The sequence below is a fragment of the Drosophila montana genome, unplaced genomic scaffold (assembly GCF_035044405.1).
Source record: "Drosophila montana isolate Dmon_TW-CO22-7 unplaced genomic scaffold, ASM3504440v1 contig_3218_1, whole genome shotgun sequence".
Taxonomy (NCBI): Eukaryota; Metazoa; Arthropoda; class Insecta; order Diptera; family Drosophilidae; genus Drosophila; species Drosophila montana.
Window position 1 is genome coordinate 3,077,024 of NW_026998098.1, and position 18,716 is coordinate 3,095,739.

The window sequence follows — 18,716 nt, forward strand, 5'->3', positions numbered from 1 at the left end:
ATCAGGCTGGAAGCCATAGCAACCAATTAGCGATGAAGTTGCTCGACAAAGCACGCAAAGCACGCCGACTCAAGAGGAGGCAACCACTGAACCTGCCCCGCCCCGCCCCGCCCCATCCCAGACGTGCCGCGAAGCTGGGAGGGTTAACCAAGCTATTTACAAACAACTGTTCTGTTTTTCAAAAGAGAATTCAAATTTACTCATTATCGTTATTATCATGGCAAACAAAAAAAATACTGGGAAAAATATTTATCTTAGCCAGAATTGGCTTTGCTACTAACTCAAACGAAGCCACAAGAAATCACAGTGAAATATCGAAATAGTTGCGCAATGGTATTAAATGTTCCTTTTCTTTTGCTTTCTTTAAATTTTTTATGCTTTTTCCCGCATGACAATTAAAGCCAACTGGTGTTGCAATCATAAACGAATGAAAACTATTTAATTAAAAGCCAGTTGGCTGTAGGACTCATAAAGTGCATTGCATAAAGGACATTTGCATCGCTTTGGGGACAGTAGAGACAAGGCATAAGGGACACTGGACGTTAAATTTAACAGCTTTGGTAATTACAAAACAGTTTGGTTACGGAGGCTCAATATATGCTCGGAGCTTAGGTAAGTAGCGGACGTACTCGTAATAACACACACCTAAAAAGCACACACACGCATACACACACACACACACACACCCACACACCTACGCACACAGTAACACCTACGGATTGCCTTACAGATTTTATTGAGACATTATCAGGCAAAACAAATGGGGGACAATTTGCAGCTATGGTGCCGACTTTTATGGCCGGCAACATCCACAGAAAGGCGTTACGGAATGGCCAAAGGGGGCGTGGAGCATGGACATAGTTTTGCCCGAAGCTTTTCCATATATAATAAATTGCGATGGCAATGTATGTATGAGCGATAACCGTGCGTATACGCAACGTATTCTCGACATTTCGTTGTTTCGGGCAATTCGGTGTGTTTTGTGTGCCATTTTTATGGCTCATAACCGACAACATCGGCATGCGAATGACAGATATTTGTTTTGTTGTCTCGATCCGAGCCCACGGCTATGGCAATGACTAGATAAAACTGCAGGCTATTAATACGCCTCGCCTGCCCAATTAATTGAGCTGTAGAATGCAAATTAAATAAAAATCAAAATACCTAATAACTTTGCCCCAATAAACCATATCTATATTTGCCCTGGTTACCCGGAGACTCATTGGATGGCTTGTTGACACGGACGTAGACCAAAAAAAAAATAATAATACATAAATAAATTTGTGCCACAGGCAAACAATGTATACCGCTGCTTTATTGGTGCTAAAAGGCGGAGGATAAGCGAAGTGTAAGATTGGCAGCATATTTTGTACAAGCACAAACCGAGCCGCAGCCTGAGTGATGCCCCAAGTGGATGCTAGGACTAGGACCCAGAGCCAGCCCAGGCGACAATTTGTGTTTATTCAAAATAAATTTGAAGCACTTAATAAAATATTAGCAGCAAGCTAAAGGAAGGCAACGACGGCAGTCAAGTGACGTCAAGTAAGGAAAACAGCTTTGAACGTGCTGCAAAAGAGCTGAAAAGTCAAAATTTTCAAGTACCTTGACGCTGTGTGGGCGAAGGATGTTGATATTTGACACATTGACAGGCATTTCAGAGGGATGCAAGCTTGTAGTTGTATACTGATTGCCCTTTAAAATGAAGCAATTTGTTTAAGATACTTAAGCTGCGTCTATTGACACTTTTAAGGCTACATTAAATTGAGCACTGTGTTTAATCACACAAAACAATTTAAATTTAGCGCTTTATTTAGCAGCGGCCTTTCGATAAACGATAGCTATCGATTCATGTGACTGTTAGCTAACATAAACACTGAGAGAAAGCAGTAAGAGCTAAATGTACATCAGGTTTCTATGATCATAAAATTCACTATGGACAAAACGTATGCATACATATATCAAATGTATATACATACGAAATGGAAATAATGTGCCTCCATTTTAATAAAGCTAATTAATACTAAACACTTACATATGTATAATGATTACCAATTCCATTTTTTCATTCCATTTTTTCTTTACATTCATTCGTGTCATTATTTTGATTATTGCCCTCGGCGATTTCGCCGTTTAATCTTTTCAGCTTTCTCGCCTCAGATACGGCCTTATAGACACGATTTTTGGCTTTCTGAAAAGCCATGCGAGCATCCTTTCTATAATCATCAAACGTATAGCCTTCCGTTCTCTGAGACTCTGTAGAAATGCGTATTTATTTGCATATAAAACAATACTTTCAAATTAAACGCAATACTTATTACTTACCATATAACGCTGTGTTCAGGTTAATATAACTGCTTAAGCCAGCTTTCGAACTGTGTCCTCCGTAGTTCATCTCCATCAACAGCTTCTGATCAATGATGCGACCAATATTCTTAACAATTCCACTTGGACTTAGCAGATTTTTAAATAGCTCTGTCTAAAAGTGAAATAAATTTTAAACAACGTTACAATTGTTTAGTACATAAAAGTAATAAAGATATTACTCACATATTTTTCCATATCATTCGCTATTTTCAGATCAATTGCTTCCAATGCTTCCTTATGCTTTACGGGAAAATCGTTTGGCTTTGTCACCGACTTCATGTTTTCACATATTTTATCAACTCGCGCTAATATTTTCGTATTTATATTAAGCAGGAAATCCACTTTGCGCTCGAGGCTGCTCAAACGATCGTTGAAATTGTGATGTTCATTTGGACCCATGTCCATGGGATACAAACGCTGCATTTTTTGCTGTTCATCAACCAAATGTTGACTGTCTACCATTCCGAATATATCATCGTGTTGCGTTGGCAACATGTCAGGACATATTACTTCATCCTTCACGGATATGTTCATGTCAATGCCGAGTGGATCATCAAAGCCAATAAATTCCTTCTTTGCCTTTTCCGCCGAACGGCGTGCATTGCGGCCGCGACCACTCATACTTCGACTTTCAAAATATACGTTGCCTTCCTTCTGGCAGGAAATATTTGATCTAAATGTTGGTGAAGAATAAATATAAAAAACTCTGCCAAGTCATGGTCAAGATGTAAGCACTTACAATGTAATGCGATTTGGGACCCAAGTCTCACTTTGTTTGACCTGCAGTTGCTTCTTAAGTGAATGATGTCCTTTTTGACGTTTCTTTAGTCTTGTTTTTTGCATTTCGTATTAGCAAATTATTATTAAAAATTGTCTATAAACAAGAGACTTACTGACGACAGATGCATCAGGCTGCCCCAACATGGTACATTATTTGGCATTGTACATTACTTCCACTGTTGGAGAAGGCATTTAAAGTCATGAGCAAGTTGTAGGGATATATTTGTACGCAATATATCTGTTTTTAAAATAATTTGTGTAATTAATTAAAATTGTTTGCGCGTATTTTGTATTGCCGAGGCTTACAGCTGTTGCAAGTCGTCCGATAGATTGCGGCGGGTGGTCGATAATTCTCAATCTGATTTTTTATTCTGATAGTCTGGTCACACTCGTGAAAATGATTTCTGCACGTTTATTTACTACCTGTCGTTTATTTTCAACAAATTTTCCAAAAAATGCTGTAAATAAGAACGCTGTGGGTGGAAAGACCCTTGTTGACAGTGTGGCAGTGACCAGAAATGGAAAAACAATTGTTGCCTGGCATCCAGACACTCCGTTCCCCTACGAACATACAAAACCGCTGCCATCGATTGTCGAGAACCAAACATCCGAAGTTATTAAGGAGTCTGCGATGCAAACGGCTATGAGTGCATTTAAAAACAAACTTCCAGAGGTGGCGCGTCAGGAGCTAATGAGGTTGACACATACTACAAAGCACCGTTGGTTCCCTCGGGCACGTGACAAGAAGGCCAAAAAGACGCCCATGGACCGGCCTTACTTATAAATACAAGATTACATAAGTGCACTTTATAGGCAATAAAATTATGTTTATAAATTAAACGAGCTTTGGTCTTTTTAATAAAAATAGGTTACAAAACACTCCGCCTTGCATGTATGTTGGCATATGTTACCCATTGTAACAATCAATATCAAATTAAAAACATGAATAAATAAAACCAAAACAAGAACAGCTGTTTGCAAGCATTTTCTATTTGCTTCATTAAAAGTACCAATTTGAGTTTAACAGCGATAACATAAAAACCAATTGGGTATGGGAAATGTAGCATAAGAAGCGAACACATATTGAAATGTCAGTAATTCGTTCACTGTTACCGCAATCTAAAAAATGTTGTATTAGAATCTTAAAGGGAATTGGGCCTTATACTAATATTTGTGGGTCAATAAGAAAAATAATAGGCAATTTCTTTTTTAAGTGCCATAAAAATTCCCAAGTCTAAACGAAAAATACATAAACAAAATAAAACTGTTTGTAGTTAGGTTCATGGTTCGAACCAGGCTGCACATAGAGCTTGAAATTGTTTTTTAGAAAATGCCTGGTTATAAGTTTCGATCTCTAATTTGAGAAACTTGTTCGTATAGTTCATATTTTATAAAACAGTTCTGTTAAAATTCTGGCAAAGTCCTCGATGTAGAACACACAAAAATTACCTGACCACTTTTAAAAATTAAAATGTGTCTTACAATCAGATGCCACTGTATTTCTACAATTCTGTTATTTTAACATTCTGCTAAAGTTTTGTCAAACTTCTCTGACATCTTTTGTCTCGCCTCTTCTCATATTTTCATTATAGCTGTAACTTTGAAAGCAAGTGGACGTGTGACGGAAATTGTAATCAAAAAAGTGGAAGTGGAGAGCAAAGAAAGTTGTGTAAATAGAAAAATCACAAAAGTGCAGTGCATTGCTGGTGCTGTATGAGTCTGTATGTGTGTATATGCATGTCTGTTAAAGAAGAAGAGAGAGCGAGTAAGGGGATTGCTGCTATTTAAATTGACTGAATTTGACATTATTGACGAAGCGAGAAGCAAAGAAAAATACATAAATAGAGAGTCCAGCATAGCGACAATATGTCCACCGTAGAATCTTCAAGTTCGGCGGTGCAACAGCCACCCTCGTCCACATTGCCAATGTTGGGCGACAACCAGGTGTCCACCATGCAGATTCAAATACAAGCCTCAACATCTTCGGCGGGAGGCAGTAGTAGCATGTCGTTGGGCGTACCGTTAGATACGCAGAGTAGCGGTGAGCCTCCAGCTAAGAAGCAAATGCTTGATCCGAGTGCGGCTTCCTCCTCGTCGGGAATGTCCGGCGGCGGGGGCGGTGGTCCAGCTGGAACTGGATCCGGAACGCACGAGAAGCTTGCGTATCGCATCTCGACTGCGCTTTGCTGTGCCGTGTGCTTGGATTTGCCCAAAACGGCCATGTATCAGGTGAGACAATTGATGCAAGTAGGCAAAACAGATTTGATTAAATTAAAAAAAAAAACGAAAAATGTAATATATATGTGCACAAAGAGGCAAATGTATTAGCATGCATTTGTGTGTGTATGTAAATACGTGCTCTTTGTGCGTGTGTGTGTATTTGTGACATTTCTCTGTATACAAAACAAATCGAGCAAAAGCAATCGCAAACTCAGCTGTAAGTAGCCACTCCCTCACCGCGCACCGCAACCGCCCTGTTAAGCGCAGCGCACACAGCTGGACTCGCCAGTAACAGCGAGAGCGTGCGTCCCAAAGCAGAACAGTAAAAGGAACGAGAAAAACGGTGTATTTTTTGTTTGCCTATGGTAACTTTAGCAAATGCCCATTGCGTTTGCCTTGAAAATGACAATGCCAGGCACTTGCTGCATTTGTTCCCCTACCTCCCTACAGCTTACCCATTGATCGTTTTTGTAAGTATGTATATACAGCGCACTCGCTCACACGCATTGCTGTTACATAGCATGCAGTTCTCGCCATGCTGCTGCACATTTATTGCGTTTTAGGCGAGCGACCAAAGCAACCCTGCTCAATTTCCATGCTCACCCCACTGACCCCCACCTTACTACTATTTGCGCAGTTACATTTACTGTAACACTCTTTTACAGTTGCATGCATACTTGGCGTTTTTCCGCTGTTGCGTCATAAATTGTATACATATGAATGTATGTGTGGCGAATTCTTAACATAAAAATTAATATACATACATCTGTATATTTGCATAAATAAATGTACACACATACATACATATGTTTGTATGCTAGGAATAGTATATCGCAAAGATGCGTTATTTACATATTGTGAAATAGAAGCCGTTATGTATTCTTTTTGTTCGTGGCCTATTTTTAGCTGCGTTGCCCGTGCGACCTCCGCGGCGGCGCCATTGCCGCCGTTGTTTCTACCAGCCCCGCCCACAATAAAAAAAAAATGCTAACAACGCAACGTCAGTATTTGTTTGCTTTGTTCACACATACAAACATACATAGGCATTCAAAAGCTAATTGTCTGTCTGCCCGTCTGCCATTTCCTCTTTCATTCAATTCGCCTTTAAGCCACATATATGCACATATACATAAACGCACATATACTATAAGCACATAAGCATTTTTTCTATCATTCATTGATGCAGGCGTTCGTCATTTTGGTTGCTTAATTCGTCAGCTTTATTTGACAATTTAATAAATAATTGTGCCAATTTATAAACAATCACGCTTACGTAACAACTTTGTACATGAGTATGTATATACAGACGCTTTCAACAAATTTATACATACATATGTATGTACATATACGTAAATACATACGTATCTTTATTCTTGTTGATTTCTGCGCTTGCTTTTCTAAGCCTTTTCGCCTTTTTCAATAGTGCTGCGTTGTCTATGTCTCTCTGGTTTATTTTGTTTCTCTCTCTTTCGCTGTTGGGCCCCCATCTCAGAAAACACACACACACACACGAAAACAGTCATAAATATAACTGCGTCATTGCTTTGACCCAGCAAGAAAACATGCATACATATGTATGTATGTACGTAGAGTGCGTTGTTCTCATGATTTCATTATCTTAGAATAAAAAGTCAATACCAATGATAATTAAATGGTTAGTTTTTGCATTTCCATATTGTTGAAAAGTAATTCATGCATAAATACTCACACGCAAACACACACAAGCTCTTTTTCACTCTCGTTTAACCATATTCACGCTCTCTGTTATTGTTTTTCTTTTGCTGGCAATTGTTGTTCTCCTCTGTGCCTTTTTCGACATTCGTATTGTCCTGCTCACACTCGCACACGCAGCGCGTATCGTAAAATAGTCAGCTGTTCGTGGGCAAGGAAAAATGAAAAAAAAAACTACGCACTTTGTAAGTTGTCGCGTATTTATTTTATATCAATTGGCATGATTATTAGTAAGTGTGTATGAATGTCTGCTGAGGGGAATGCAAGGGCAGCATTACATACATATACAAATATTTAGTAAATGCACAGGTTGTTTGTTATTGTTGTTATTTGCAGTGACCTGTAATCTAAGACAAACTTGTTTTACCAGTTTTTGAGCCAATACCTGAAACCTGTAAACTCTAACGTATGTGTGCGTTTCCTTTTACCTACGCTACGTTGTCGTTCTTATTGTTGTTGACGCACTCTCGTCTCCACCAGCCACTGTTCTCTTTCTGCTTTCATGCTGTTGACAGAGCTACTTACATACATACATAGACACACATATGCAGGCATATCTACCAAAACATCATCAGCTGGGTTTTGTTATGTCTGCCGCACGAGCGTGTCAAAAAGGGGAGCAAAAGTTGAGCGAGCGAGCGAATACCCGGGTAGGGAAAAGAAGAGAGAGAGTTAACCAATAAATGGATATGTCATGAGTAAAACTAGTTTAACATCTTTTTGAGGTTTGTTTTAAAAAATTGTCACAGCTGCTTATCGCCTACTGTAGGTCATAAATAGCGATTGGTTTGGATTAATTCTTAATGCTGGAGTAATATTTGGAAGTTCATTCAACTTGAGAGAATGGGAAATGGGAAAGGAACAGGAGATGGGGTGCAGCAAAAATGTTGTCCCACTCACACACACACATTAACAGATATAGCCCGAGAAGCCTGACAACCAAATAAAAGACAAAAAACAAACGTGCTCTTATCTCTTGAATAGAAAGATATCTACATACATCTGAATGTGTATGTATGTATATGTATTGCATTGGGCATATCGCACATGTCAATCCGTAAATAGAAATTCCAAAAATGCAGGCAGAAGAGCGAACGACAACGGCAGCAGCCTAAAAATGCGTTTTTATCACGCTTTGTTACGATAATTGACAAAACGTCGCTTCTCGTCGCCCGCATTCTTTGCCAATACAAAAATAATCTTATAATGGAATTTACCAGCGGGGCTGCCAGACCTGACCTTTTACGGTCATATCTTGTGATTCTCTCTTTCCGACTGATCCCCGGAAATTGAATGGAACACTATCCTCTACTCCTACTACAGTCTTATCAGTTGTTTCCGAATTATTCGTTTCACATACATTTTAAATAACAATTGGCACATGAAAAATTAAAAAAAATTAAAAAAAATAATGAAATTATGCGAAATTTAAAATAAATTCTTTTCCTATTATTTTTTCACGGCTCCAACGTAGACTATGCTTAACCGTAGACTTTTAACATCTCTCTCTCTCTCTCTCTCTCTCTCTCTCTGTCTATCCTAACTATTTCTATCACTCTAACGAATAATTTAGTTAAGTCAACTTAATAATTACATAAAACGATACTTTTACCTACTTAGCTAACTCTTGTAAGCACACACGATAAACACAGCCACAAGTAATGTAATTAATTCTTACTGCTAAGTAATTAAACACCATTAAAGGCAGTAACTGTAAACTGTTGATATATAATTGAAATGTACAAATAGACAAATATGAAAATGAAATGGAAAAAAGTGATTTCAATAAATGTTTGCATCGAGTGCAAATTGTTAAATTCAAAACTGAATACAAAACAAGCGTTTTTATTTCAACAAATATATAAAATTGAGGAACCCCCCCCCACCCACAGGAACCAATCACCATCCAGCCAAACACAGCCGCCTCTCCATCCATTTCAGAAAATTTCGATCAAGCACATACCAAAAGAGACAAAATAAAGCCCCACTCCGAATCCCATTTCACAATAACTTTCCTCCTAAATTATACCATTGACACACGCTCCTCATACTACTTTCAACTTTGCAAAACAGCGTATTTTGACTAATAGCAAATTTTTCTTCTTTTTTCTTTAATTGCAGGTTAATTTTTATTCCACATTTTTATTTAGTTTCTACTACATACTATATACTTATAAATCTCTTAGCATTATTCTCTTGACATGCGCCCGCACTAAAACCTCTCTTGTTTTCACTCTGCTCTCTTTAATTCTAGTGCCAAATGGGTCACCTGATGTGCGCCGCCTGCTTCACCCACCTTCTGGCGGACGGACGGTATGAAACACAAAAGCGCAAATTAAACGACTTGAAAAATTATTTACTGTGATTTGACGAAACACGCCCGTTAAGTGCTTGAACAACCTAATAATACAAATCTTTTTCTTTCCATTTCTCGTTCATCATGTCGTTAATGCAGCCTACGTGATCAGATTGCCACGTGCCCCAATTGCCGTGTGGAAATATCAAAGAGCACCGCATCCCGTAATCTGGCCGTAGAGAAGGCAGCTTCTGAGCTACCCAGCGAATGTCAGGTGAACTCTTTTTAAATATAGCAAATTCCTTGTACAATATAAGCTAACTTCTCATATTGTAATTCACAGTTTTGCAACAAGGAGTTTCCATACAAATCGCTGGAACGCCACGAACAGCACGAGTGCCAGGAGAGACCCACAAAATGCAAATATCATCGCATCGGCTGCCAGTGGCGTGGACCTCATCACGAGAGTGAGTGTCTATACCGATGTTTATATTATCATATAATTATTTTGTTACCATTTACAGCAACCGAACACGAACGTAACTGTTTGCATCCGCAGAAATCTGGCTATGAGGTAATGGCTGCCTTGGAGGCGCATGATGTCAAGATCAAGGAGGAGAAGAAAATGTTTAGTACATTGATTGATCTACTGAGCTACGAGAAAATCATATTTAATGGCAAGTTGCCCACTCCTATGTATTTCCACTTTTTACTTATCATCGATCATTACAGATCTGCAAATGAAACCATATCGCACAGATGAATATGTTCACAAGCTGTTTTATGAGACCGCTCGCTTTTCGGCTTTTAACCAACAGTGGGTGGTCAAGGCGCGCATCAACAACAGCCAACGCGATCCGCATCAATCGAATGATCGCACCATTACCTATCAGCTCATACTGAAAACGAAAACCAGCACGCCCATGAGCATACACTTCTTTGCACTCAAGGGTCCCTTCTCGGACATGAAGGTCTCCACCCAGATCTATAAGCACGAGTTTACAGAGACGGTAATACAACAGCCCGCCCAATTATTCTACAAGCCTGCCCATAACTAACATTCCAAATTACATTCATTTCAGAGCACTGAGAGCGATTACTATGTGCTGCCCTTGCCGGATGGCAACGGTTCCGGTTCTAGCGAATGCAACCGCATGCTGGCAAACAAGGGCATTAATTTCCGGTGCGTAATGTAACTCCCAAATTCAAGCTATATCTCATTCTCTACTTCTCTTCACAGTTTACTGATGTTTCTGCTGAATAAGTAAAGGGCTCGTTATATGCAGTAGTAAAGATTTTGGAAATAGTTTAAGTATGTTGTTTCTAACTCATAAATGTGCAAAAATAGATATAGCTAATACATATATATATTTTCTATCTTAAAATGTACATGTACTTTCAACAAGAAAAAACCACCCTACCCCTTATACTAACAATCACGATAAACGAAAGCACTGTAACGCGGTAGGTTGTAATTGTAACCTAATATTAGTCGAGTTTTAAGCTTTATATTGCTGGCAACAAAATAATGTAATGTTAAATTGTCCCACACTTGCTGGGGAAGACAAACATTGAAAGATGCGATATATTTAATTATAAGACAGACATTAATTAGTGTAGATGAGACACCCCCTGATTATGTTTAACCCCGTTTAATGCCGTTAATACAGAGCCATATGCATAAATTTACTAACATATGTATGTACATTACATAGCTCAATGTACAAATCAAAACAACAGCTAATTTAATCATAAATAAATACTACAAACACGGTATATATATGTATGTATCGTGTACATCGGAAATGCCATTTGAGGGAACTAATTCATCAATAATTTCAACAAAAACTATGTTAATCTTTGCTGTTAGTGCAGGTGGAGAATTTATGTAGTGTGACTTTAAAAATGATAAAATATTTTATTGATCTCACTCGAATAAACAAATACAAACAAGCTGGTTTTTCTAAATGTTCGGTTAAAATATATACTTATACGATTATTTCAACCGGACACTCTGAGATCAAGCCGTAAAAATAATGCTAACATATACATATATCTATAGGAAACTGATAACACGGATTTAAATTCTGTGCAAATACACTGTAAGAAAAACAACACCAAGCTGATCCAAAACTAACAGAGTTAATAACGCTCAATGGTTATATTATTATCTATGCTGTAAATTCTAAAGTTTAAAAGAATACTAAAAACAGTTCTCCATTTGCTTTATTTAACAGAAACCCCTTTAAAAAAGTTTATATTAAAGAAAACTCTCTTAACTGCTTTCTGTTAACTCCCTCCTATTTTATATTGATTACAATTTACATTCTAATATGTAATTTATGCGCATCGTTAAATGATAAAGCTATGTATAAATAAGAAATGCAAATACATAGATATTAATGATACTTCTTAATAAATACAATAAAAGTGTAAAGGCAATATTTTCCAATTGTTTAATTTCGCTAGCTTCTACTCCGCGTCCTCCTCTTCCATTGCCTGATACTTGTTGCGAAGGTGGTTCGCAATCACCTCGCGCGGATTCCGTTTAAATTTCTTGTCCTTGATCAGTTTCTCGAAGGACTGTATTTTGCTGATATTTTCGTTGCGTTTCTTTTTTATCTTCTTCTTGGCACTTAACGGTTCTGCCTCTGTCAGTGCGGTCTGCTCGATCGTTTCCTTTTTCTGACTCTTCACCAACTTGTAGATGTCGCCCAGGGAGGGCAGTGCATCGCGCAGGGGTTTCAAGTCGCCTATAACCTTGGTTTTCTCTCGATTCTTGCGTGCCTGCTCTTCCTTGAGCTCCTTCTTTATCTCCACAAAGCGTTTAAGTAATTTGGTGTGCTTCTGTGCCGACTTTTCCTTTTTTGTTGTTGTCTTCTTGGGCGTTAAGGTCTTGTGCAGCAATTTGTCCTGTCGCACTGCCTTATTTAGTTTTGCCTGCACTTCCTGGGTCTTCTGTTTGGCAACTCCCACAGCACTTTTGGCCTTTGCACGAATATTTCTTTTTGTCTTTGCCATAACTTTTGCGTTAAATAAAGGTTTAAACGTTGCGCGTTGTGAATTTATTTGGACTCACGTTGTTTTATCATGGCCTAGGTAATCGACTGTTGCTTCGTATAACAGCTGTCTTATCGATATTTAATGGCTGTCTTATCGATATTAATTTTATATCGAAAGTACAAACGATAGTTGCTGCAATATTGGAGTCGCACTTACAGCTTAATTAGTTGTTAAAATATTTAGGACGTAAATTTAAAGAGCTTAATTACAAAGTAATGTGTTTATATATATTATATTTTCAAGAGTAAATGTCTGTTTGGCACTTTAATATACCAACTGGAAATGTCACTATTATTTCGGTTGCCTACTGACTCAAGCTGGCAGGTAAATATCGCACATCTCTAATCAAATTGCAATTTATGTTGTTTGTAAACAGCTGTGTTAGCGGCGTAAGTAAATGCAAAGTATTTCGACAAAATGGATTACGATTTTAAGATGAAAACGCAAATGGAGCGAACCAAGGTGGAGGATCTGTTTAACTACGAGGGCTGCAAGGTTGGCCGCGGCACCTACGGTCATGTGTACAAGGCCAAGTGGAAGGAGACTAGGTAAGAGATTTATGCTGCTCCCAGCCAGTCGTATATTTTATTCGTTGACTTTTGCAGCGATGGCAAGGAGTACGCGCTTAAGCAGATCGACGGCACCGGCCTCTCTATGTCCGCTTGCCGAGAGATTGCGCTGCTGCGCGAGCTGAAACATCAGAATGTGATAACGCTTATTCGAGTGTTTCTGTCCCACAACGACCGCAAGGTGTTCCTGCTGATTGACTATGCGGAGCATGATCTGTGGCACATCATCAAATTCCATCGTGCAGCCAAGGCCACCAAGAAACAGGTGGTCGTGCCTCGGGGCATGGTTAAGAGTCTTTTATATCAGATTCTGGATGGCATTCATTACCTGCACAGCAACTGGGTGCTGCATCGCGATCTGAAGCCGGCCAACATACTTGTTATGGGCGATGGCAACGAGCGGGGGCGTGTCAAAATAGCCGATATGGGATTTGCGCGCCTCTTTAATGCTCCCTTAAAGCCGCTGGCCGACTTGGATCCGGTGGTGGTCACATTTTGGTATCGAGCGCCGGAGCTGTTGCTGGGCGCGCGGCATTACACCAAGGCCATTGATATTTGGGCGATTGGTTGCATCTTTGCGGAGCTGCTGACGTCTGAGCCAATCTTTCACTGTCGCCAGGAGGACATTAAGACCAGCAATCCGTACCATCACGATCAACTGGATCGCATATTTAATGTGATGGGTTTTCCGCAGGACAAAGACTGGGAAGACATCAAAAAGATGCCCGAGCACCACACGCTCACCAAGGACTTTAAGCGCTCCACATATTCCGCCTGCTCGCTGGCCAAGTACATGGAGCGGCACAAAATCAAGCCCGACAGCAAAGCATTTCATCTGCTGCAAAAGTTGCTGTTGATGGATCCCAACAAGCGCATAACTTCCGAGCAAGCCATGCAAGATCAGTATTTCCAGGAGGAGCCGCTGCCGACACAGGACGTTTTTGCGGGCTGTCCCATACCGTATCCCAAGCGCGAGTTCCTCACTGATGACGACCAAGAGGACAAGTCCGATAACAAACGCCAACAACAGCAGCAGCAGCAGCAACAACAACAGCAACAGCAACAACAACAACAGCAGCAGCAGCAGCAACAACAGCAAATGAATCCCAATGAGCCGAACGCTAAACGCGTCCGATTATCCGGCGCTGGCAACCAACAGGATTTCCATCACCAGCAACAGCAGCAGCAACAACAACAGCAACAACAAATGATATTCAATCAGCAGCAAAGTTTCCAGCAGCGCTTCAACTGAGACTGAAATGTTTTCTCCAATCATTATTGTTTAATGTATTCCAAGTGGAGTAGCCTTTAAATGGAATCCTTGGGAAAACTATGTTGTCGCTTTGCAAGTGAATCCTTGAAGGCTTTTTCGCTTGGGAGACCTATTTCACAAAGCCCTTTTACATTTACAATAATTTATAGTTTTAAATGTAACAAATTTAATACACTATATCATGTAAGAAAACAAAACACACCCAATTTGTATACCCTACTGCAAATGAAAACATAAATTGATTACCTTACTGTGAAGAATCCCTGTAATATATCCTAGTACCAGCCACTAAAGCGTTCAATGGCTCTATTCCATTTCTGCATGCGGCTGGCAATTATCTCGTACAGCTTTGGTTGTGGTTCGAAAATGCGCTCGACATGGCGAAAACGCTTGAGATCATCGAGTGTGTGCCAAATGCCATGATTAAGACCAGCTAGAAAAGTGGCGCCCATTATGCTGGACTCGGAGCACTCGGCGCGCTCCACGGCTAGACCGCTGGCATCGGCCAGAAACTGGCATACGAAATCATTGCGCGAGACACCGCCGTCCACTCTGATGATGAAACATATGTCAGCCAAAGCAGTTAATGCCTAGAGTGTCTTCGTGTCTTACTTGATTAATTTTAGTTTCTGACCCGTTTCCTTCTCAGCGCTCTCGATTAGCTGCACCACACGAAAAACGATGCTCTCCAGAAGCGCCCGCACCAGATGCGCTTTGGTTGTGGACGGTGTCATGCCAATAAAGCCACTAGCAGCCCGATAGTCATTCACAGGAGGCTTTAAAGGAATATTTCATATAGTCAAAAGCAGTTGCCGGAGTTGATAACCCATTATACTCACGCCCAGGCCGCTAAATGCGGGCATAAAGTAAACATCATTTGTGTCTGGCACAGATTGAGCAATATCTGCGGTATCTGCGGGCGTTTCGAACAAGCCACAGGATTGCGCCCACGTCACCACAGTCCCAAAGTCATGAGCGGCTCCCTCAATACAGTAGATTGTATCGGGCTGCTTGTTTTTGTGTGTGAGCTGCCAAGCGACCAGTGGATACATGCCGCTGATCACAGCCTTGCACTCCAAGCCAGTCACTAGATTTAGAAATGCACCCGTGCCCATGGTGACCTTAACATTGCCCGTTGCAAAGCACTGGGAGCCCCACATGGCCGCCGTCTGGTCGCTGAGCGAAGCAGCAATTGGTATTTTTGTATTGCCCCAACTCGGGCCAAACGCAGCGGGGTGCACATGTCCAAAGTTCTTGTAGCTATTGTCGACGACGCGTGGCAGAATGCTAGGCTATTAAAATCAGAAATTAGAGAATGAAATTCATTGCCAAAATGTGTGGCCTCACTTACATCGATTCCAAACATCCAGCGAGCGAGTGGCGACCAGCTTAGTGTGAATGGATCATACAGACCGGTGGCAGTGCTTGAGGTTATATCAGTTATATGTTCTACATCTGGATCCAAGCCATTACCGGAGCGCAGTTTGTACAGGATCCATGAATCAAGCAAGTCCAGACGCGCCTTTTTTTCGCGCAACGCCTGCTGCAGCCGTTTGTTATGGGCAATCTCATAGAGCAGACGCGGCGTCACCTGACCATTCATTAATTTGAGCACGCTCCCGGCCAGAAATCGAGCATTTCTGGTTAGCATGTACAGAGCATAGAAAAATCCATTCATCGCACGCAGCGAGCAGCTGGAATTCCACTGCTCGACGAGAGCATCGGCGCGCAAGTCCTTCCACGTGATGAAGTTGTGGTAGTACTCATTGGTCTGGTGATTCCAGGTTAAGAACGTGCAGCGTTGTGTCGAAATGGTGAGACATGTAATATCCGCGGGTGTAAGTCTAGCGTCTGCCGACGATTAGAGATTAGAATTCGATTCAAGTTTGTCATGTAATAATACTAAGCACTTACTGCGTATTGATTCAGTAATCACCTTGATTATCTTGCGCCACAACCCCTCCGGCTCGATCTCAAAGTAGCCCGGCTGCGGATTTAATAGCTCTACCTGCGAACAGCACACATTTTAATTACCTTCAACTATGCCCGGAAACACTCAATTAACTTACAGCATCTACTGATGACCCCTTGACCGTGCAGTTCTCATCAAGCACAAAGCATCTCAAGTACGTCGTCCCAACGTCCAACGCAGCTATATGAGATGCCGTTGTTGCCGTCATGTTACTGCTGCCGCTGCTGCTCGGCGCACGCTTCGCTTTTTACTAATATTTATACGCCGATCTCTGGCAAACTGAGTTTGCGTTGCTGCTGTTGTTCAGTCGTTTCATATTGCTTTCAATTCGTTATCAACTGCTCGAGTTCTCGATAATAAACTAAACCAGTTGGTGCCATGCATCGTGGTAAATAATTGAGAAGGTGCCGAAATTTACCAAACAAGCTACTAAAATACGACGAAAGCATGTGACGTCATGGACTTACTTTTGTATTGAAATTAAAGTGTGACGCTATATTTTTCAATAACATTAATAGCTGCAATTTCAGATTAGATGTGAAACAAATCTCATTATCATACACATTTGTTTTATATGCCCATGTTTTTGCATAATTTAATTTAATTTTGCATAATTCTCTAAATAATTGAGCCGAAATGTCTTCGATAGAGAGCTGCCAGACATTTAGCGGTATTTGCTTTTCGCGATCCGGTAGCACTATTTTTTGCGCTGAGGTGATAAACGTTCAAAACGGTAATCAATGCTTGCTTATTTTGTGTCAATTGCGACCTATAATAACACCTTTCCAGTTTTTTGAATCGTTATCATTCTTGATGAGATAAAGTGCTAAATGTAGAACGCTCTATCAGCGTGTGGCACACACGTTCGACTGTCAATAATGCGTTTTGGTTTTACAACTTTATTATACACATAGACATATATTAACATGATTACTCATTTATACATTTACATATATATTCTATATATAAGCAATAATACGCATTGATAAATATTTGACTAAAGTATTTCATAATATGCACAATACAATCAATTACAATCAACCCACACTACAAGTTAAAGACATTCATTTGTAAACAATAATAGTATGTATGTGTAGACTACAAACTATGTAAAAGCTTTCGTAAGCCTCCTGCACAGATTTTAAATACAGTTGATTAGGTACTGGTTTCTAATAGGTACACGTTGTCTCGCGCTGCAGTGTAATAATGTCAATAGTGCTTCGTATGGAGATATGTTTGTCTACAACTAATTTAAACAGAGCGGCGAAATTCTTTACATATCCGTTGGGAGTATATCCGGTATTAAATATTGACATAGGTCTACCTCATTGCTGACAAACTTCACCTTTTTGGCGGTGTTATCGTCGAGCAGCATGCGAATGGCTGGCCAAATGGTGGAGAAAATGCCAGGCGCATTTATAATTAGGCAAACGCCCAATCGCTCTGGATAATGTTTGCCGAGCAGCCAGATAAGATTCTGCACCAGCTGATAGTCCATGCACGAAGTGCTAAACTCAGCCAGATCAAAGACAATGCACAGACGATCTGTGACCTCCTCAAAACACTTTTTGCATGCCTCCTCCAGATTGTAAACAATGAACCGCGTCAGCTCATCAATATCGCGCGCCGAAGAACTGTGATTCTTGGCCGGAATGTATATGACAGGGCGACCAACGCAGTCGCGATGCCGCAACAGACGCGCCTTGTTCCCCAAGTGGCTGCGCTCCATTTCATTAAGCTTGCCCACGCCGTACGACTCACGCCACTTGTTCGTCTTTAATATGGCCTATATGGGTGGGTGGCAATATTAATATGTATAAATAGTCAATGTCAAGATGTGGGCGCATAAACGGAAACGACTCACTTGGAATGCGTCATCTGTGGTCTTGAAGGCCCTTAGATAACGCCGCAACGAGAACTCATTGTGATATTGAGTTGGGTCTGCGTCAGCAATAAGTTTCATGCGCTCTTTCAGGTCCTTTAGGTCCTGCTCGTTGATTGGCGCCAGCTCTTCAGCTGACATATTGTTACTCTTATTATATTAACGGTGGCTTTGGTCGGAAATCGATTCTCGTTCTTGGGAAATGTAAACGGATAAGGAACTCAATTGTTCGCGAATGCACAACGATCCAGCGCTTTATCTGCTGCGCTATCTAATTTTTTCCCACACAAACTATTTTTTCACAAACTTTTTCTACTGCGCTTCAATTAAGCTATCGATAATATGTGATTTAGCAGGGTTGCTATTGCTCTCCAAATAACAGCTGTTACATTTCAAATGGAAATAATCAGCTTACTTTTGTTTAGTCTATTAACCCCCAATTTAGATCCGTACTTTATTTTTATGGTTCGCGCAATAACCAATAAAATCGATACGAGGGCAAGCTTAAAAGTTATTGGCCCAGACAAGACACAGCATTAGCCAAAGCATATATATAAATAAAATAA

The 18,716-nt window shown here is 40.4% G+C and overlaps 7 protein-coding genes and 1 long non-coding RNA gene across 10 annotated transcripts; 4 read left to right on the forward strand and 4 right to left on the reverse strand.

The window, feature by feature from the left end:
- Positions 1-403: 403 nt before the first annotated feature.
- Positions 404-2,027, forward strand: LOC135433695 (uncharacterized). Its single transcript, XR_010437126.1, has 2 exons — positions 404-612; positions 707-2,027. It is a non-coding gene; the product is annotated as an uncharacterized LOC135433695 (long non-coding RNA).
- On the reverse strand, positions 1,792-3,460 carry LOC135433690 (uncharacterized). The gene is made up of 4 exons (XM_064689871.1): positions 3,104-3,460; positions 2,548-3,037; positions 2,323-2,476; positions 1,792-2,253 (listed from the first exon to the last, which is right to left on the reverse strand). Exons 1-4 carry the CDS (start codon positions 3,205-3,207, stop codon positions 2,063-2,065), a joined length of 939 nt encoding a protein of 312 aa, XP_064545941.1. The 5' UTR covers positions 3,208-3,460; the 3' UTR covers positions 1,792-2,062.
- Positions 3,461-3,521: 61 nt separating this feature from the next.
- Positions 3,522-3,980, forward strand: mRpL42 (mitochondrial ribosomal protein L42). The gene has a single exon (XM_064689874.1). The coding sequence runs from the start codon at positions 3,542-3,544 to the stop codon at positions 3,926-3,928; it is 387 nt and encodes a 128-aa protein (XP_064545944.1). The 5' UTR covers positions 3,522-3,541; the 3' UTR covers positions 3,929-3,980.
- Positions 3,981-4,736: 756 nt separating this feature from the next.
- Positions 4,737-11,344, forward strand: LOC135433688 (zinc finger TRAF-type-containing protein 1 homolog). 2 transcript variants are annotated; one of them, XM_064689868.1, is made up of 8 exons: positions 4,737-5,373; positions 9,350-9,456; positions 9,551-9,665; positions 9,735-9,858; positions 9,916-10,068; positions 10,124-10,401; positions 10,474-10,574; positions 10,632-11,344. In XM_064689868.1, the coding sequence occupies exons 1-8, from the start codon at positions 5,011-5,013 to the stop codon at positions 10,657-10,659; spliced, it is 1,269 nt and encodes a 422-aa protein (XP_064545938.1). In that variant the 5' UTR covers positions 4,737-5,010; the 3' UTR covers positions 10,660-11,344. The 2 variants fall into 2 exon arrangements, with proteins under 2 accessions (XP_064545938.1, XP_064545939.1); XM_064689869.1 differs by having other exon boundaries at positions 9,350-9,408.
- Positions 11,345-11,767: 423 nt separating this feature from the next.
- On the reverse strand, positions 11,768-12,520 carry LOC135433693 (ribosome biogenesis protein SLX9 homolog). The gene has a single exon (XM_064689873.1). It carries the CDS (start codon positions 12,410-12,412, stop codon positions 11,864-11,866), a length of 549 nt encoding a protein of 182 aa, XP_064545943.1. The 5' UTR covers positions 12,413-12,520; the 3' UTR covers positions 11,768-11,863.
- Positions 12,521-12,763: 243 nt separating this feature from the next.
- Cdk8 (cyclin-dependent kinase 8) lies at positions 12,764-14,556 on the forward strand. Of its 2 annotated transcripts, XM_064689867.1 has the most exons (3): positions 12,764-12,778; positions 12,831-13,002; positions 13,060-14,556. In XM_064689867.1, exons 2-3 carry the CDS (start codon positions 12,872-12,874, stop codon positions 14,273-14,275), a joined length of 1,347 nt encoding a protein of 448 aa, XP_064545937.1. In that variant the 5' UTR covers positions 12,764-12,778; positions 12,831-12,871; the 3' UTR covers positions 14,276-14,556. The 2 variants fall into 2 exon arrangements, with proteins under 2 accessions (XP_064545937.1, XP_064545936.1); XM_064689866.1 differs by lacking the exon at positions 12,764-12,778 and having other exon boundaries at positions 12,812-13,002.
- On the reverse strand, positions 14,446-16,672 carry LOC135433686 (putative glycerol kinase 5). Its single transcript, XM_064689865.1, has 6 exons — positions 16,366-16,672; positions 16,211-16,304; positions 15,648-16,147; positions 15,136-15,588; positions 14,909-15,072; positions 14,446-14,848 (listed from the first exon to the last, which is right to left on the reverse strand). Exons 1-6 carry the CDS (start codon positions 16,474-16,476, stop codon positions 14,572-14,574), a joined length of 1,599 nt encoding a protein of 532 aa, XP_064545935.1. The 5' UTR covers positions 16,477-16,672; the 3' UTR covers positions 14,446-14,571.
- Positions 16,673-17,151: 479 nt separating this feature from the next.
- On the reverse strand, positions 17,152-18,476 carry LOC135433692 (uncharacterized). The gene is made up of 2 exons (XM_064689872.1): positions 18,133-18,476; positions 17,152-18,054 (listed from the first exon to the last, which is right to left on the reverse strand). The coding sequence occupies exons 1-2, from the start codon at positions 18,289-18,291 to the stop codon at positions 17,542-17,544; spliced, it is 672 nt and encodes a 223-aa protein (XP_064545942.1). The 5' UTR covers positions 18,292-18,476; the 3' UTR covers positions 17,152-17,541.
- Positions 18,477-18,716: the final 240 nt, after the last annotated feature.

Excerpts from the sequence above, each read along its gene's own strand:
- LOC135433690 (XM_064689871.1), bottom strand. The coding sequence starts at position 3,207 with ATGCAAAAAACAAGACTAAAGAAACGTCAAAAAGGACATCATTCACTT. Across the intron at positions 3,038-3,103 it reads GTCCCAAATCGCATTACATT|ATCAAATATTTCCTGCCAGA; the intron begins GTAAGTGCTTAC and ends ACCAACATTTAG. Across the intron at positions 2,254-2,322 it reads CCTGAACACAGCGTTATATG|AGTCTCAGAGAACGGAAGGC; the intron begins GTAAGTAATAAG and ends GCATTTCTACAG.
- mRpL42 (XM_064689874.1), top strand. The coding sequence starts at position 3,542 with ATGATTTCTGCACGTTTATTTACTACCTGTCGTTTATTTTCAACAAAT.
- LOC135433688 (XM_064689868.1), top strand. The coding sequence starts at position 5,011 with ATGTCCACCGTAGAATCTTCAAGTTCGGCGGTGCAACAGCCACCCTCG. Across the intron at positions 5,374-9,349 it reads CCAAAACGGCCATGTATCAG|TGCCAAATGGGTCACCTGAT; the intron begins GTGAGACAATTG and ends CTTTAATTCTAG. Across the intron at positions 10,575-10,631 it reads AACAAGGGCATTAATTTCCG|TTTACTGATGTTTCTGCTGA; the intron begins GTGCGTAATGTA and ends TTCTCTTCACAG.
- LOC135433693 (XM_064689873.1), bottom strand. The coding sequence starts at position 12,412 with ATGGCAAAGACAAAAAGAAATATTCGTGCAAAGGCCAAAAGTGCTGTG.
- Cdk8 (XM_064689867.1), top strand. The coding sequence starts at position 12,872 with ATGGATTACGATTTTAAGATGAAAACGCAAATGGAGCGAACCAAGGTG. Across the intron at positions 13,003-13,059 it reads GCCAAGTGGAAGGAGACTAG|CGATGGCAAGGAGTACGCGC; the intron begins GTAAGAGATTTA and ends TGACTTTTGCAG.
- LOC135433686 (XM_064689865.1), bottom strand. The coding sequence starts at position 16,476 with ATGACGGCAACAACGGCATCTCATATAGCTGCGTTGGACGTTGGGACG. Across the intron at positions 16,305-16,365 it reads AGGGGTCATCAGTAGATGCT|GTAGAGCTATTAAATCCGCA; the intron begins GTAAGTTAATTG and ends TGCTGTTCGCAG. Across the intron at positions 15,073-15,135 it reads CCGCATTTAGCGGCCTGGGC|CCTCCTGTGAATGACTATCG; the intron begins GTGAGTATAATG and ends ATTCCTTTAAAG.
- LOC135433692 (XM_064689872.1), bottom strand. The coding sequence starts at position 18,291 with ATGTCAGCTGAAGAGCTGGCGCCAATCAACGAGCAGGACCTAAAGGAC. Across the intron at positions 18,055-18,132 it reads CCACAGATGACGCATTCCAA|GCCATATTAAAGACGAACAA; the intron begins GTGAGTCGTTTC and ends CCACCCATATAG.